Raw genomic sequence first — 19,803 nt, 5'->3', positions numbered from 1 at the left:
ATGAAATGAATGGACTATAATTAGTATGTTCATGTGTTAAAGTATAAAACTATCTGTGCTAAGAGAAGTTTTATCATCTTAGAGTTGAATTAGAGTTTTAGATCTAGGGATGGGATTATAAAGTAAACAATTAAACGAATTAATTTTTAGTAAGCGATTCAATACGGTATTGTCTAATGAAAGAATGTTTGTCAGGAAATCTGCAGTCACAGATATAACGAACTAATTAATTCAAAAAATGCTTTTGAAACACAAAATTTAAGGTTAATTTTATTATATAATAAAATCAATGGATCTTTTTTTTGTATTTTCATGTGTCAAAGTAAAAAAATATCTGCGCAAAGTGTATTTCTAAAAATTAGATCTAGGTCTAAATCCTTTCGATCTTTTCTATGTCAACATTGTAGACATGGCCTAGATCCACAAAATACTATAGCTGTAATATAGTCGGACAACTTTATTTTTTTTTAGGGTCTTAAGTTTGTTTTAGGGCTACAATACATACACTAAGGTCTAAGTTGGTACCTAAGAAACATTCCTGCCAAGTTTTATCAAGATTGGTCAAGTGGTTTTGATGTCTATAAGTAACATACATACACCTCACATTCTACTTTATAGTATAGATAATGATTTTTGTGAATCAAAGTTGTCTGGCTTTGTTAAGCGTAAGTATACAGTGATTCTAGGTAGCCGGTCACATTTTTTTATATCGATTTAAACCCAACCTACCCCCACCCTCCCACCTTTTTTTTCCTTGCTCCATCTCTTGTGATGTTTGACCCACGGTGACCTTACAACTACATCTAGGATGAAGTGTGATCCTTGACCTAGTTTAGTGAGCCCTAAATAGCTTGAAAGAGGCTAAGATTACTCCCCCCCCCCTTTTAAAATAACGAGATAAAGAGAAAAAAAAAGGATACCTTCAGACTGACATCATCGCCAGTACAACTTAAAGACGTCGATGAGTACTTGTGGTTTGACCTAATTGAAATTCATTGTCAACTCAACGCTTTGGCAGACACGACCAAATTACTGCTCGCTCTACACATAAACACTTTCTCCAAGTTACTTGGTATCAAATGTATTGTGCTTCTCTTCTTTCATCAATGGAGTGGTAGCCTCAATCGTTTGTACTCAATGGTATAACTCGTCATAAAAAAAGATCGTAGAGATAATTTTTCAACTTTAGAATTTTTGTCATTAATTATATACAGAAATTTCAAAAATTACGACACCAAATATGTGTTCGCACCCCAGTTTGATTTGCTCTCTAATAACCAAAAGTTTGATACTTTTCTAATTCGGACTTAACCTATTTGAATAACGTTAAAGTGAGTACACGTTATTCACTACTTGTTAGGAGGCGCGGTGGCTGAGCAGTAAAGCGCTAGGCTTTCGAACCGGGGACCGGCTATATATATATAGTTCGTCCATCGTGGTTCGATGATAACCACTTTGTCATCCAGGGGGCTGAGGGCTTTGCACTGGGGTTTTATGCCTCCTCGTGTTGCTGGTGAGACCTATGTGAGCCCGGAATGTTCGGCCGCACACTGGGCAGGTTATTCCAGCTGGAGCTAGTGTCGTTTGCCTTGCTTTTCTTCTCTGGCCTTTTTCTTCTGCCAGCGTTATATTTTGTTTCCATTGAAGTGAATGGCGTGGCTGCTGATACCTGTCTTTTAACACCTAACAGTCACAACATTTCTTTCACGTGAGATAGCAGACGTTAACATCACTGGTAAAACAAAGAAAATAAACACGTGTATGATGTCTACATCTTATAGAGTTACACTTTACGACATCCAGAAGTATAGGAACAGTGGCGTAGTACACATGGCCCACTTGAGACCCCTTTTTTTCCCAGATAATAATGAGTTTTATTCTTTACCCTCGATTTTGCTCTATTATGCATTAAAAACAATTCTAAAGCCTCGCCCTTGACCTAATTTACGTCATATCGTCATAGCTGACGTCTGGTTTGAAAGTTATATGACTCTATATTTAGAGAGGTGAACGTCGTTTGGTGCTTTCTGCTTGGTAGGCGCCACACGCTAGATAAAGAAAACGTTTTGGGTTCGCGGCTTCACGCTGACTGCTGCTATTTTCGCTGGCCAGGTAGATCGTCAGTGGCGTGTCATTCGGGAGAGAACATGGGTTTCAGTTCGAGCGTCTTGTACAAGAAAGCCTCATCAAATATATTTGTATAAGAGTTTCCGGCAAATAACAACTTTGTTATAGATTAGTTATTGACTTCACTTCAATACAGTTGAAGTACTTCAAAAAACAACACATGTATAACTATAGTTTAACAACATACTAGACATTAAAATATTGCATCTATCACAGATGAACAGTATCTATGCCACAGCAAAACGGTCCCTATTACGATGGGCAGGACATGTAGTCCGCATGCTTGAAAGATTCTGAAAATCGTCATCAACTTACTACCAGCATGGAATTAGGGGGTGGGGTTGCGATATTTTAACCGCCCCAGGCCCCGGGATAAAGAGAATCTTTCGTCACCGTTAGTACATCGTACACATGTATAACTATTTGTGGGCCTGATATGACATTAGCCTAGTGCCTCACGCACCGGTAAGGCCGCCTCTGATTGACTTTTTTTATGGGCAGGTGTGTGCAGGAAAACCCTCTTAAGAAAAAAAAAAGCGTAAAAAAACAACAACCCTGAAGAACTATCTCAAGGAGTGTGATATGGGCATCTACGGCTGGGAAACACTAGCTCTCGATCGCTTCTCATGGCGTGAAGTCGTGAGTGTCGGAGTCTCAAGATATGAGTCAAGTAGTTCAGCCATCAGGCACAAAATGGCCTAAAGTGTGCCGATGTGCCAAAAAACTCAAAACTCAGATCAGCCATCAGCACAGAACGCAGATCTCAAAAAGGCTAACAAAAGAAGCAGACATATCTGCAGTAGACCACGTGACCATCTTTTTAAAGCGAGGGTTGGACTCCATAGTCATCTTTTTAAAGCGAGGGTTGGACTCCATAGTCATCTTTTTAAAGCGAGGGTTGGACTCCATAGTCATCTTTTTAAAGCGAGGATTGGACTCCATAGTCATCTTTTTAAACCGAGGGTTAGACTCCATAGTCATCTTTTTAAAGCGAGGGTTGGACTCCATAGTCATCTTTTTAAACCGAGGATTGGACTCCATAGTCATCTTTTTAAAGCGAGGGTTGGACTCCATAGTCATCTTTTAAAACCGAGGGTTGGACTCCATAGTCATCTTTTTAAACCGAGGTTGGACTCCATAGTCATCTTTTTAAACCGAGGATTGGACTCCATAGTCATCTTTTTAAACCGAGGGTTGGACTCCATAGTCATCTTTTTAAACCGAGGTTGGACTCCATAGTCATCTTTTTAAACCGAGGATTGGACTCCATAGTCATCTTTTTAAACCGAGGGTTGGATTCCATAGTCATCTTTTTAAACCGAGGATTGGACTCCATAGTCATCTTTTTAAAGCGAGGGTTGGACTCCATAGTCATCTTTTAAACCGAGGATTGGACTCCATAGTCATCTTTTTAAAGCGAGGGTTGGACTCCATAGTCATCTTTTTAAACCGAGGGTTGGACTCCATAGTCATCTTTTTAAAGGGAGGGTTGGACTCCATAGTCATCTTTTTAAAGCAAGGGTTGGACTCCATAGTCATCTTTTTAAAGCGAGGGTTGGACTCCATAGTCATCTTTTTAAAGCGAGGGTTGGACTCCATAGTAATCTTTTTAAATCGAGGGTTGGACTCCATAGTCATCTTTTTAAACGAGGGTTGGACTCCATAGTCATCTTTTTAAAGCGAGGGTTGGACTCCATAGTCATCTTTTTAAAGCGAGGGCTGGACTCCATAGTCATCTTTTTAAACCGAGGGTTAGACTCCATAGTCATCTTTTTAAACCGAGGGTTAGACTCCATAGTCATCTTTTTAAACCGAGGGTTAGACCCATTAGAGCTGGGTGGGCTCAGAGGCGCCAAAGATCCCGGAATAAAAAATCCCAGTTTTCGCCAGAATTCGAACCCGGGACCTCGGTTTGGAAGCCAATCGCTTTACAGTTCAACCACCGCTCCTCCTATAGAGATCTATATGGAGATTAAAAAAAAGCGTTTTTTTTTTAAATTGTATAACACCTGAAGTATTTCTGAACTCGATCTCTGATGACATATTCTTCTCTCTTACTTCAAAACATGAGTTAAATAGCTCAATATAAGTAAGTCACCAAGACTTGGATACTACCAAATGAAACTAGAATTCTCGAGCAGTACTATAAGACTAGATCTATAAGGTATTTTACGTCAATGTTATTATTTTTAAAAAATGTTTTTTGTTGTTTTTTTTTATGTTTTTTATGTTGTTTTTTTTGTTAATGTTTTATTTATAAACCACAACCTTAATATTTTTTTCAGGTCGCTCATGGATTCCTATAATTGACTAACCAAAACATGTCTAATCGCGAGCGTCGCAGCGTCAGTCTTGGTCGCCATAGAGACCGGGGATCGCGTGACCCCATTTCACGTGATCCCAGCAGGCCAGCGGAAGAAGATTGGTCGACACGTCACAACATCTCCAACTTTCTCTTGACCCTACAGAGAGTCCAGGTGAGGGTTAGGGTTTGATTCCAACAACCATCCTGAATTTTTGAATAGTATATTATTATATAGTTTATGAGCTTTATATGGATTATTAAAGACCCATAAATAATAATTTTATCTTTTTACACAGTTTGACTAAGACTTAAACTGCTTTATACATCTTTTTTGGAAATATGTTGTTATTAAAAGGACTTACAAAAGTTATATTTCACGCTGTCTGTTTGTATGCGCCAAATGTTGTACCGGTTATTTTTTCCCGCAACCATTCTTAGATCAAGTTTAAACTTTTCACAATTATTTATTGTGCATTACAAATCATGAATCAATTTTTTTTTTAAATTAACCAACTAGTCAGTTAATTACTGGTAATTAATTATTTTGTTGAATACAACAAGGGAAATTGATCCTTTAGTATTTATATATTTGGCTAAATATGTGGGGTTTTGTTCCTGTAGAAGATTGTATACCATATTTCACCCACACCCAATCTCCAATCAAGTTGAAACTTTACATCTGTTGTTATTACAAGGACTCTTTACAAAAGTTATATCAACTCACGCTGTCTTTCTGTATACGCCAAATTTTTTTTCTTACTTTTATTTCCCACATCCATTTTCGGACCAAGTTTAAACTTAACAAAATTATTTATTGTACCCAACAAAACATGAATTTAAAAAATCAACCAATTACTCAATTTCTTATTCGTAATTTATTAATATATTTATAAATGTACAGTTGTTTTACTTATATACGCTTTTTTAAAAATATTTTTTTTTCTATTTTATTTTTCAAGTTCCAAATAACAACACTAATATTGCACAAAAGAGTACAGACACAACACATTTAGTGACTACACACAAACAACTTGATCTTTTTTTTACGTTCCAATGTAAACAAATAGAGCTGATACAGTCTGACAGAGTAAGGAACGAACGAGCTTTTGTACTGTTCGGTTCCTGCCGCAATAGACAGAAGGAGGGTCTCACACAGGGCTCCATACAATGTACCCAACATTATTTTTGAAGTCAATAGGTTTTAAATTGTATAATTCTATTTTTTTTCCTGTTTGTTTTTCTATTGCATTTGGGGCCACCAATTCCCTTCGCCTGGGCCACCACATATCTAAGGCCGGCCCTGCTTTTATGTCTACTCGTCACCTTTTATATCAGCGTTTCTTTCCTTCGGTGAAGACTGTGAATTTGAATTTCGGGATTTTTAGGGCGCCCCTGAGTTTACCCAGCTCTAATGGGAACCTGGGGAAAATAAAGGTGGTTGTTCATTGTGCTGGCCACATGACACCCTGCTCGCCTTTGGTCAAAGAAATAGATGACCCTAAGATCATCTGCTCTATAGATCGCATGGTCTGAAAGGGGAACTTTTACTTTTTTCTTTACTTTATTTCACTGCCCTGTCTGTTACTACTATGACAAGCAACTTGTATTCATATGAATGTATTTATAGATTCAATTCTAACATACGCTGTTTAGTAGATCTATTCCCTCCTGCATACAGTACGTCAGACGTGTTTCTTTGAACTAGACGTGTAGGCGGGAGTCACAAAGACCCACCTTTGACATTTTTTTTTATCCCATGAAGATACTTTTTAAAAAGTTTGAATTATACATTTTACCCAGACGTTCCCTAAAAAGAAATTGTGTCTATTACGACCAACGCATTTATGCTAATCTAATAGTCATTGTGTCTATTCCTACTCGGCTTTCATATGCAGTAGATAGTTGGCTAGAATAGCACTTGAATGTAATGTTGTATTCGTTTGTCTCATCTTATGGAATAAGTAATGAGTAATCGGTCTGTTGAGTTATAAGTTCATGTTGTTGTCTTCTTATTAAATGGTTGGCCTTTTTAGTAATAGTACTGTTGTAATTCTGTGTTGGCCTCTAGAATGATTGGTCTGTTGAGTGGTTGGCCTCTTTAGTAATCGGTCTGTAGAGTTGTTTATCTAATAAGTGGTTGGCCTCTTTAATGTTTGGCCTCTTTAGTAATAGTACTTTTGGGTTATGGAACTGTTGAATGGTTGGCTTCTTGAGTGGTTGCCTCTAGAATAGTTGGTTTGATTGAATGGTTGGGTTCTCGAGTAGCTATACTTCTTGAATGTTTATCCTGTTGGTCAAGTGAAATCAAACGTAAAAGATATCATTTGTATCATTGGTGACTCAATTTTACATAGTATTATCAATGTGCCTTGCATATAAGTTCAATTACTTTATGGTAAGTTATGGATACTTGATACACTCTGTTTGTTCTAGTCTCTTGGCAATACAGGGAAGGGTTTGTTGAAGGGTACCTGGGTACCTCTTCTTGCACGAGAGCTATTTGGTTCCACTTGCCCATTTCTAACGAAGTGTTAGCCCTAGATCTGGTAGTGCACTCAATGAACTTATCGGCTTACTGTTGATTGACTTGTTACCTATCCATCGTACCTGGGACATCTTATTTCGTTTGAACGTCAACTGCACAGACACTCACCTGACAATAATTTACATATTGATTTTTGTTCATTGAATCTTGTAACTAAATCTTGTCTCAACTGAAAATAGAAAGTTCTATATTTAGCGTGAAGTTCAAACAAGTAGTGCTACATAAAGTCACATGACCTTCTTATTCAAATGAACAAAAAGAAAAGAATTCTAGATCAGTTGACTAGGTCAAAAGGATAGGTTTACATTCGCATAGGTCTTTCAGTTTAATACACCCGGTGACAGACGGGGGGAAAAGATTACAGCGATGCTTGTCAAGGCTTGCGGAACGTTGTGGGCGGAGGCATACCTTCTGGAGCAAAATGGTTGTTTGCTTCAAGTACTTAATTAAGTAGGGGCTAGGGGTAATTACTCTCTTAAAAACAGTTTATATGTTTTGAAGCTGCTAATCACGTTACCAGTTCCGGAGGTTATTTAGGTTGGTTCTAGAGACCATGGCAAGGGTCGACATTAGCAATACTGGGGCCCTGGGAGAGTGTCACATGTAGGGCCGACATTATTCCTAATAGTGGGCTAACCTTCACCTTTCTCCATGTTTGCTGAATCTATAGTCAGTGAAAACTCAAAATTGAATTATTGCGTCATTTTGCATCCAGAAATATAACGCTAAGAGATTCATGGTTGTTGGTCTACATACCATAACAATTATGAAGACGCACTGATAGTGATGGAAATTAAAAAAAAAACAGACTACGTTGAGCAGGTCACATTGAAAGAATGTCTGAAAACAGAGGAACAAAAACTGTTTACCGGCAAAAACTGAAATGCAGTCGGCCCAAGGACAGACCACAAATACGATGGATTGACGATGTAGAGGCAGATCTACAGCAACTTAAAGTTCGGGCATGGAGACGTAACGCTCAGGATCTGAATGGAAGGATGTGCTGAAGCAGGCCAGAGTCATCCTTGAGCTGTAGCGCCACTGGGATGGATGGTTTATAAATTATTGAGTCACAAGTCCTAGATATAAAGAACTGTTCTGGAATAATTCCACCACTCTGTATTTCTGTATGTAACGAGTTTATACTGTAGATTAGATTGTGCTGGGCTGACTGTGACAAAAGAATCGAGGGGGATTTCTTCAGGCACCTGTCCATTTAACGATTGAACTATTCGCTAACCCCCAAAGGCCTCTTTTATGGAGGGTTTGGAAACAAGATAGTCATCTTATTTCAAGCGGGATGGGTGCTCAATATATATTTAGAAACCCGTGAGATTCGTCTCCATAAAGTGTCATTTAAAGCCGATAAGCCTCTCTCTCTCTCTCTCTCTCTCTCTCTCTCTCGCTCTCCTTCTCTTACTATATCTACAAGACGCGTGCATGACTGAGACAGATTGCTTGTTGAATATTCAAAAGTAGAAAAAAAGTCTAAATTTTAGGTCGAATTTTTTGTATTTGTTAACTCAAGCGCCAGTAGAAAATGTAAAATTGTACGTATGAACTGTTAAAGTGCATTGTGCTGACGAAACAATGTATTCATATAAAATATGCAAAACAAGTGATTAAAAAAATTGGGTACATCCCAAATTAGAGTGATTCCCAAATATTTTTCCTTAACGGAACACTTCGCACATTCTGAGTATTTAGTGGAACATTTCGCACATTCTGAGTATTTAGTGGAACATTTCGCACATTCTGAGTATTTAGTGGAACATTTCGCACATTCTGAGTATTTAGTGGAACATTTCGCACATTCTGAGTATTTAGTGGAACATTTCGCTTATTTTTTCAGAAAGATGAATTCACTTGGTGGCCTGCTAGTTAATTATTTCAATAGTTCGTGGAACAGCTATTCAGGCCTCAAGGAACACTAGGGTTCCTCGGGACACAGTCTGTGAAACATTGCCCTTTTACAAAATATTGAAATGCTATTTTGCGCAAAAGTCTGGGCATTTGATAGTTAAATAGATCCTTTGTGCTTTATGTGGACTACATCTAAAAAAGAGTTTATCTCTACAAGACTTGCATTATAAATATCAACGATATAATGTAGCATTGTTCTGACACAAATGATTACAAAATGTAATCCAATAATGTCTAGTTGAACTTAACAATGCATTAGTTGATTCAAAAAGAAATTTCCATGAATAAACTTTACGTTATATAAAAAAAAAAAGATTTTTTGGGGTTGAAATTTAAATTATGCATTTAGCGTAATTATGAAGGGATGGTTCTGTGTTCTCCTGGGGATGTGATTAAATGATCATCTATTACTATTACTTAAACAAGCAATAGAATAAAAAATACTTTTTTAAACCAAAGCTTATCTAAGGGGAATAAACCGCTAATTACAATTTAATTTACAAAGTTTAGCTCCTTTTCTGTTATATAAAACAAAATAATTAGTACTAAATGATTAATTTTTGGATTGAATCGTGTATTGTTGTCGACTAGGAATAATTAAGCAAAATTTCAACTTGAATGGGAAGTGGGAGAAAAAAAAACGTGTCAAAATGTAATAAGGGGACTAAATCCATATATCATCCACAGCTCATCCACTTAAGTAGCATTTATTCCACTTATTTCGAAATCAAACAAAATAATCAATCACCAACAATAAATTAACTATTTTTTTTTATTGATTCATATCTTGTCAGTCTTGACGAATTATTGTGCAATGTTTTAACTTTATCCAAGAATGGGAAATGGGAGAAAAAACTTGTTCAAACTTTGTACCAGACAGACAAATTGAGTTGAAAAAAAGCTTTGTATTAAAGAAACATGTATAAAACAAAGACCACTGTAATTATTCCATAACTCAAGGTTTCAGAAAAGTCTGGTCCTAGTCTAGTCAAAACTTTCTTACCAATTGAATTCTCTTTTTGTTTTTTTTAGCTCATTTTTCTTTTCTCGCTTTTTGTGTTTGTTTCATAAAATAGTTTTTTTTTTACGTTTCGGATGTTCCCTCTGAGTTCAAGATAAATACATCTTAGCCTGAACCCCGACTGGACGTCAGAGAATGGCAGTAGGTAGGATTCGAGCCAGGGACCACTGAGACGACAGTCCAGAGTGCAATACACAAGACCAGCCATCTTTAGAAGCATACAAAAAATAAACTAAACGGGGGGGGGGGGGAATCGTATTGTGCAATAAACTCCAGGAAGCAATCACTTCCTGCCACAGTCTAATTACACCATAGAACAATATTGTTGCACTAAATAGCTGAGGTCATGTGACATAGTCAGAGGGCGGGAAGCCCTCACAGAATATATCGTAATATGTCGCGTTGTAATTTCCTGGCCGTCTGTAGCTAATTAGGTCAGTAGGACATCGAATGTTAGCCCACAAGGTCAGTGTATTGTGTCTTTTCTGTTGTCTTTGATACTATGCTCTTTAAGAGGTTGGCTCTCGATTGTTCTAACGTTCGGCGCTAATTGTTTCCCGGAAACGGAAGGACCACCAGATCGTGGAATCGTTTCTAAATTGTGTGCGGTGGAGAGAGATGGTGTGTGTGTCTAAGTGATGTTTAAATGGCGATGCCAGGGCCGGCATAGGAAAACTAGGCAGCCGCCTAGGACCTCCCACTCATGACATATTCCTAGAGAAGACTTAGCGAAACTTGTGCCCAGTATTACTGGAGGACTATTTATTTTTTTATTTTCTATTTCATTTGTGGGCACCTAATTCACTTCGCCTAGGGCCTCTAATTATCTAAGGCCGGCCCTGGCTTTGCAATAATAATAATAATAATGACAAGAATAATAATATTTATAAAGCGCTGTTAACAAACAAAATGTAGGCTCAAGGCGCTGTGATAACATGACAAACGTATACACCACTGGCGGATCCAGGGGGGGGGCAGTAGGGGCGATCGCCCCCCCCCCACTCGGCCGACCCCCCCCCCATACGGGGGGGGCGGACGAATTATAGTATAGAATTCACACAATTTGTATGCGAATTTATTACTTATGTTAATAATATATACTAATTATTTATATTTCAACCTATTTTTAGATTATTTCGAACCCCCCCCCCTTCTAGTATTTTGGCCGATTTGGTAGGGTCGGGAGGGGGCGATGGCATCAATCCGCCCCCCCCCCCCCACCATAAAGTTTCGAGTGGGGGGGGCGGTCCTATTTATTTGTAGAAATCACAGTTTGCTAACAGAATCAATTAAATATCTATATGATTAAAACTTGTTCTTGGTCTTTTAACCGGTCTTTATATAATTTCGTTCACCTGTTGGCCGATTGGAAGGGCAAGAGAAAATACCTCCACCGCCCTTCCCATCTAAACCCTTTGAGGGGGGGGCGGTCCTACTTTTATGGAGAAATCATAGTATGTGAACAAAATTAGTCGAATATCTATATAATATAAACAGGTGGAAGTGCGATACATGCAATCCCCTTCCCCCCATCGGACAAATCAATACTTTTTCTTTTTGTATTATAGTAAGAAATTACAAAATTAAAAAAAAATCTGTCACTAATATAATTTATATATGCTATAAAGTAAATTCTTATATCGAGTCGCCCAACCCCTATTCTTTAATGCAAAATGCAATCAATAGCAGAAATTATAAAAAGAAGCGAGAATCAATAGTTTTCATTTTACCGCCCTTGCCCTTTCAAGACAGAGTTTGTGTAATTTGACATGAATTTATCATAACTATTTTAAGAAAGACTTTGCTTTGGAAAAGTTATAATTCAAACGAAATTTTTCAATATAACAGTCACGGTTGAGATGAGTTCAAAAGCCAGATAATCTTTTCCTAGTCGACTTTTTCCAACCTTTACTCTATCTCATATTTTTCTAGTTAAATAAATTTAGGACTATAACTCACAATGTATGCTAGAATTTTATTGAATATTATTAATCGAATTTTTTTTTTCGGCGGCGATCCTCAAAACCTTAATCTAAATATGTGGGGTATCTAATCTTTTCAAAGAACAAATCGGTTTTATTTGCAATGTATTAAGGGACTATAAATTCATATTAGAATATTTTTCTCACTATTCAAAAGGCACTTTATAATAGAATGAATAATGAGCTGTAGGGCACGAGAATGCTTTATTGCAGTGAAGAATGCCAGAAAACGCTTTTAGCGTCGAGGCTTTGCCCCGAACCTCACTGATGAATAATAAGCTGTAGATGTCAGGAGAATGCGTTTCTGCAGTGAGAAATGCAAGAAAACGCTTTTGGCGTCGGGGCTTCGCCCCGAACACCACTAATAAGTAATGAGCTGTAGATGTCAGGAGAAGGCGTTTCAGCCGTGAAAAATACAAGAAAACGCTTTTGGCGTCGGGGCTTCGCCCCGAACACCACTAATAAGTAATGAGCTGTAGATGTCAGAAGAATGCGTTTCTGCAAAGAAAAATGCAAGAAAACGCTTTTGGGCGTCGGGGCTTGGCCCCGAACCCCACTGAAGAAGCTTACAGCGCGCTCCCAGACTCCCAAGCTTGCAAGAGAAAGACTTTTTTTTTCTGTTTTTTTTTTTTTGCCGAAGATTGTGAAACAGTCTTATTTTATTCTCATATATCGAATATATATATATATATATATATATATATATATATATATATATATATATATATGCTGTACGCACGTTTATGCAAAGGGTTAGGGTTTACTGGGCGTTAGGGTTAGGGTTCGGAAAAAAATCGCCCCCCCCCCCCCACTCCAAAGTTCTGGATCCGCCAGTGGTATACACGAGGGTCAAATTGAAAAACTAATCCAAGAAAAGTGTTCAACAGTTAAGTCTTAATGGTCTTCTTGAACTTAGTTACGCTTGCCGTTTGTCTGAGATCATTGGGGGGCGAGTTTCAAACCTTTGGACCATGCACTTAAAAAGCCCGCAGAAAATGACAATGTCTCTATTTTCTTTATCGATAGATTGCAATTTCATTCAGCCAACATTTTCTCATGCTTCTCCCGTTTTTTTTTTAATTTCCAATGTATTTTAGGACAAGTACAATACAATACATACACTAGTATCTAGGTTTAGACTTTTCTTGTATTATAGGACAAATGTATTGCAATACGCAGGGCCGAATTTAAGTAAGTGGAGGCCCCGGGGCAAGATTTTTATGTAGATCTCGTTACTCTTATTTCGAGAACTTAATTAATAATAAAACTTAGATTTAAAACCATTTCATGTTGTTTTTTTTAATAAAGGATTAGAGTACATGTAAATTTAATATCATTTTTCCTTCTTTGTAAAAAAAAAATAATTAATATGCATATTTTCGTTAAAAAAACGAAAATGTTTATTTTTGTGTTTGTGAATGATAAGACCGACCTTGTGTGCACGACGCGGTGCCTTAAATCCAAAAAAATCCAGATCCGAAAAAAAAAAAGGGTTTTGAAAAGAAACATCAAAGTTTCTGACCCGTCGAAATTAGGATATTTAAAAAAAATTCTGTTGTGGAGGCTCCTCTTTTGTGGAGTCCCTAGGCAGTAGCCCCGCCTGCTTTTCCTTAATTCTGGCCGGATTTACTAATTACAACTTTCGCCCAGGACTTCGGATCTTTAAAAATACACAATATTTAACAAAATATGGAAAAATAAGCGAAATGAGATTACAGTTGTATGTACTGTATTTATTTAGTTACAAATGCATGATTTTAAATTTATTAATATTAAGAACATTTATATTCAATTTTTAAGAAAGTAGTTCATTCCCCCCAAAAAAATCCGGCCCTGTAAAGGCATTTGTATCTAGTATAGGATTTTTCAATGATATGCGGGACAAATGTACTGCAATTCATGTCCTTGCATTTTTCAATGTTATTGTTTGTATAGAAACTTGGCAGATGGAAATGTTTTACATTATATAAGCATTAAGCATACGAACATACATCAAGATAAGGACAGATCTCCTCATTGTAATTCAGGTCATCATGTTAGGATGATCTGTCATTTGTACTTTCTTTCTAAAATGACAGAATGCATGACTATTGTCATGCTTTTCTTTTGCTTATTACTGTTTTTGTTAAAGAGAAAAAAAATTTATAGTATTTATATTTAGTACACAGTTTTCATGACATGTAATGTAGTGTATGTAATGTTCATTCGTTTTTTAAAAGTATAAAATGTTTCACTATGTGCATTTAAATAATGTCCCTTTAACATTAAGCATGTTATACATATTATATAATAACTTTGCCGTTGGGAGACATTATACGGGAGATAGAGAGACATCAAACAAGATTGATAAAATATGAAAGTGAAATCAATTGTAGAGAAGATATTTTAAAAAAGATCTGAGGTCATGTCTACAGAGTAAAACGAAATGACTTCTCTGTGACACAACAAAGGTAGACCACTACGGTGAAATAATTAGAGAAAGCAACGAGAAAGAAGACCGATTGGACTCCACTATTATATAAAAAAAACAACGGAGACTAATACTCAAAGGGGATTGCAAAGACCTTCCTTCAGGGAACAGTACCAGGAAAAAGAAGAGGCAGTCCGAGAAAATGATGGAAAGACAACGTGTAAAAGAAAAGAATGGACGGGCCGGCAATTGAAAGAGGATCTATCCAAGGCAAAAGAGAGAGCAATGGAGAAACAAGGTTGACAGATCTTGGTTGGTGCCCCAACGTCATGCAGACTAAGGGATAGGGGAAGGTAAAGGTGGGAAAAAAATATTTCTGCTTTAATGTGATGAAATGTGTAGGTAAACTTGGAATGCTATAGATGTTATGAAATGTGTAGGTAAACTTGGAATGCTATAGATGTTATGAAATGTGTAGGTAAACTTGGAATGCTATAGATGGTATGAAATGTGTAGGTAAACTTGGAATGCTATAGATGGTATGAAATGTGTAGGTAAACTTGGAATGATATAGATGGTATGAAATGTGTAGGTAAACTTGGATTACTATAGATGTTATGATCCCTTGTCAAACTAATTCTTTATCACGGAGGTTTATCTGCAAAGCTTTTATTTCTTGCTCATATCATTGCATTTATAAAGTCCACAGCATGTAACGTAGAAACTGTACAAGCGATGGAATTAATGGCGCTTAATGAGTGCAGTAGCAGATGAATAGAGGTTCAGAATACTTATCCTGGCACAGTGACACCTCTACATTTGAGTATCTAGCTTGTCTTTTTCTACAACAGAAGTAGCCAATACCCAACGATCTATCTCCTCTTTCGTTCCCCAGATATACTCATCATTACTAAGGCCATCAATGAACAGCATTAATGAACAACAGCAATCTATCAATCTGCGGCGCGTCAGATATTAAATCTAAATCTCCTTTTCCGGCTTGGAATCGGTTAAAATCTTTGAAAGTGAAGAAAACCCCGAAACCTCAACACATTGAACTAGGCGATCAACATCGAGTGGCAGCTGAAGGTGATACATTTCGTCAATATTGTTACAAATGAACAGTGATAGGTAGAGGTCAACGTATGACCCCGGCGAGATGACACAGCAGCTAGTGTTCCCTGGAATCTACATGTACAAACAAAGACAGGATGTGACGTGTCCACACGCGTTGTTCCAGGGGACGAACAGATCTAAGTAGGGGGACAGTTACTAATGAACAGTGACAGATAAAGGTCACTACCTGTGACCCCGACTTGATGACACTGCAGCGAGTGTTTTCTGGAATCTATGTGTATAAATAAAGACAGGATGTGACGTTTCCTGACATGTTATTCCAGAGGATACTAGGAGTGTTTGTGCAACTTTGGACAAGCGATTAGGGACTCTATATAAGCCAGAGAGTTAATGTGAAAGTCAGTCGTATGGAGTCGTGAGCGAGCCGTTACAGTCGATACAGACGATGTAAGACGTGTGCGGCCCTAGTGGAAGAGAAATGTGTACGACTCGATGCAAGTTAACTAGGGTAGAGTTAACTGGAGTGGACTACTGTCGTTAAAGTCTATACAGTGAACTACAGTGGACTTGAGCCGTTACAGTCGATACAGTCGATGTAAGACGTGTGCGGCTCTGATTCGATAGACTTGAGGACGACTTGGTTCAGCTTTGGGAGACCTGGAGCGACACTGGGAAGTGTGTCGTTGGTCTGTTTTGTGGAATACGGCTCGAGGAAAGTTGAGAAGAGATGAATTGCAACGAAGTGAAGAGATGAATTGCAGCGAAGTATAGCTAACTGTAAACTGACAGATATTGTACAGTCTTCTACGCTACATGATACAGTAACGAATTGTTAGAGTTAATAGTCATTAAAGTTATATGAAACTGAAAGTTTAGTCGTCAAGTTCTTTGCTGTGTTTTTATTTGTGTGCCAACTAATACATCTAGCCAGAAAATTCAGAAATACGTAACAATTGGTGTCAGAAGTGGGATCTTTCTGGATAGAATGTATTCCACCAAACCTCTTAATGAACTTGACATGAAAGAACTTAGACAAGAGCTTCGAGAAAGAGGTCTACAGCTTAACGGAAATAAGGAAACGCTAACAGCACGTCTCAGACAAGCCCTGTTGGAGGAAGATGAGAATCCGGACACTTGCCAATTTGAAATCAAACCTAATACGATGGAGCTCCTGAGAACCTTGCAATACAAAATGAACTCGGTGAAAGAGAGCATTAAGGAGATAGAATCAGAAATCAACACCAGATTTTCTTCATTTAACCAGTTGATTAAAGTCATGAATGAAAATGAACAAATAGCTACCACGCCCAACAAGACAGAAGAACAAATAAATACGATAAAAGATCAAACGAGAATCATGATTAATGAGCCGCTGAACACCCAACAGTATCAGATTGAGTCGACTGATGAAAGAGCTACACCATTGATGAACAGCGAACAATTGTCCAACCAAGGATGTGGCGATACAGACAATTACGATAGGCATGCTGGCGATGGTTGTGCTGTCTTTGACTGTGATAGCAAACCAAATGAATGTGGCCCACAAGAAATGAAAAGAGACGGTAGCTGTTACTATTTCAACGAAAAGCAGAATGAGAGCGCTGAAGAAACAATAGAAGAGACCTATAGTTTGACCGAAGCTTTAGCTACAGATAAACTTGATATGAGTACCTCAACCAGCCAAACAGATCAAGACAACGTTGGGTCTGCGTCCAAACCTGTTGCTGTGGGCCTTAAAGACTTCTGTCTTCTATCTGCCATTGTCTACGAGAGGAACTCGAAGCTGGATTATTGCACCCATGCGTTTGACAAGAACTGTACGTACGTAGCTATGCAAGAAGACTGTGAATGCCAAGAAATACACCAACAAGCTCTAGACTTAACAGAAGCTTGTACAGCTATCAAGGTAGGCGTGAGAAGCCCTGGTGATAGTCAAGGAATTACAATAGAAACTGATGCTGAAGTTGATGGACCTTTGCACGTTGAATGTTATCAACCTGCCCCACAGTCGAGTCCTCCAGACTCGGATGAAGGTGATGACGTGTTTGACAACTTGCCTTCAAGTGGACTTGCAGCTCATTCGCAAAGCACCCATCGAAGAATAATGCTGAAGCAACTTGTTAGATCAACAGTCTTGATGACTACAGCTATGAAATACAATGCCTTCCTATGTGCTAAGTCGCTGCCATCAGCATTGATCGACAGGAAAGCAAGACAACGACAACGACATCAACGCAACCAAAGAAATATCAAATTGAGGAGGCGGAGAAAGCGACATATGCAGAGTGCAACGTGGATGGCTCCAACAAGATCAAGATACAAACCCACCCCTTCTCCCACTGATAGACCCCCACCTGCATTTATGAAACTCCATAGCCCATGTTGTTAGAAAACAAGCCCACCACTTCTCCCACTGATAGACCCCCACCTGCACTGATGAAACTCCACAGCCCATGTTTTTAGAAAGATTCTGTCCGGAACCATCAGACCAAAGAAGAAAGCCTTACTATCAGTTGAAAGTGTGAAGCCACTAAAGAATAATTTAAGAACATTCCTCATGAGAATAGCTTGATGAAGTATAACAAAGGTTTTAGAAGAACGCTAATTAAGTCAGAAGCAAGAAGGACAGAAAAGAAGTAGTTTAAAGATGTCAGAACTGTAGTGAGTAACCATCTGTGACAGAACTGTACAAGAAGATCAACCCAACAGACATCGTACAAACCCAAAGTCAGTTGCTGTTGTAAGAAGAACATGTGAATATTGCTGTACTGTGATGAACCTGTGTATCTCTGAAGAAGCTCTGTAAAAAGATGCTGGAGAATGTAAAACTCAGCCAGTGAAGCACGAACTCGTTAGAATGCTGATGAATTTTCTCGACAAGAGTGCCCAATGTCGTCATCTGAAGATCGATGTTTCCATACCAAGATTGATGAAAACATTTGTGAGGACCTGCTGAAAAATGAGGATTTGACTCCCATTCTTCTATGGAAAGAAGATGGACAACGGCCAGATTGAAAGAACATCTCTGAGAAGGGGGCAACCACCAAAGCTTCCTACTTGATCGTCGATCGATTTCATCAGTATCGTGATGAAGTAGAATCTGTTCGGGACGAACAGATCTAAGAAGGGGGCAGTGTTACAAATGAACAGTGATAGGTAGAGGTCAACGTATGACCCCGGCGAGATGACACAGCAGCTAGTGTTCCCTGGAATCTACATGTACAAACAAAGACAGGATGTGACGTGTCCACACGCGTTGTTCCAGGGGACGAACAGATCTAAGTAGGGGGACAGTTACTAATGAACAGTGACAGATAAAGGTCACTACCTGTGACCCCGACTTGATGACACTGCAGCGAGTGTTTTCTGGAATCTATGTGTATAAATAAAGACAGGATGTGACGTTTCCTGACATGTTATTCCAGAGGATACTAGGAGTGTTTGTGCAACTTTGGACAAGCGATTAGGGACTCTATATAAGCCAGAGAGTTAATGTGAAAGTCAGTCGTATGGAGTCGTGAGCGAGCCGTTACAGTCGATACAGACGATGTAAGACGTGTGCGGCCCTAGTGGAAGAGAAATGTGTACGACTCGATGCAAGTTAACTAGGGTAGAGTTAACTGGAGTGGACTACTGTCGTTAAAGTCTATACAGTGAACTACAGTGGACTTGAGCCGTTACAGTCGATACAGTCGATGTAAGACGTGTGCGGCTCTGATTCGATAGACTTGAGGACGACTTGGTTCAGCTTTGGGAGACCTGGAGCGACACTGGGAAGTGTGTCGTTGGTCTGTTTTGTGGAATACGGCTCGAGGAAAGTTGAGAAGAGATGAATTGCAACGAAGTGAAGAGATGAATTGCAGCGAAGTATAGCTAACTGTAAACTGACAGATATTGTACAGTCTTCTACGCTACATGATACAGTAACGAATTGTTAGAGTTAATAGTCATTAAAGTTATATGAAACTGAAAGTTTAGTCGTCAAGTTCTTTGCTGTGTTTTTATTTGTGTGCCAACTAATACATCTAGCCAGAAAATTCAGAAATACGTAACAATATAGTTCGTCCATCGTGGTTCGATGATGACCACTTTAGTCATCCAGGGGGATGAGGGCATTGCGCTGGGGTTTTGGGCCTCCTCATGTGGCTGCTGAGACCTATGTGAACCCGAAATGTTCGACTGCACACTGGGCAGGTTATTCCAGCTGGAGCTAGTTCGGATGACTAAATGACTTGCGCTGAGATTTTGATTAAAGTGAGCAGGACTCACGCAACACTATTACTCTGTATTTCATAATGTATGCAATACAGTTTAAAGTGACGAGTCCTATAGTTCTAAAAATATTGATACCGTCCTCATGGTTTCTCTTTAGCTAGGCCCCATAGCGCGTGAGTGGTAACCATGGAGTCCAGG

At 38.5% G+C, this 19,803-nt stretch overlaps 1 protein-coding gene across 6 annotated transcripts in view; it reads left to right on the top strand.

Moving 5' to 3' along the window:
* The window catches only part of LOC106061158 (uncharacterized), a 96,514-nt gene that overhangs the window by 57,475 nt on the left and 19,236 nt on the right, over positions 1-19,803 (top strand). For all 6 annotated transcript variants that reach the window (XM_056039517.1, XM_056039518.1, XM_013219230.2 and 3 more), the window contains one exon: positions 4,413-4,604. In XM_056039517.1, the coding sequence (XP_055895492.1) occupies positions 4,449-4,604 (156 nt within the window). In that variant the 5' untranslated portion in view covers positions 4,413-4,448. The remainder of the gene's footprint in view (positions 1-4,412; positions 4,605-19,803) is intronic.

This window comes from Biomphalaria glabrata, chromosome 8 (assembly GCF_947242115.1).
Source record: "Biomphalaria glabrata chromosome 8, xgBioGlab47.1, whole genome shotgun sequence".
NCBI classification, from domain to species: Eukaryota; Metazoa; Mollusca; class Gastropoda; family Planorbidae; genus Biomphalaria; species Biomphalaria glabrata.
This window is presented reverse-complemented; position numbering and strand designations above follow the sequence as displayed.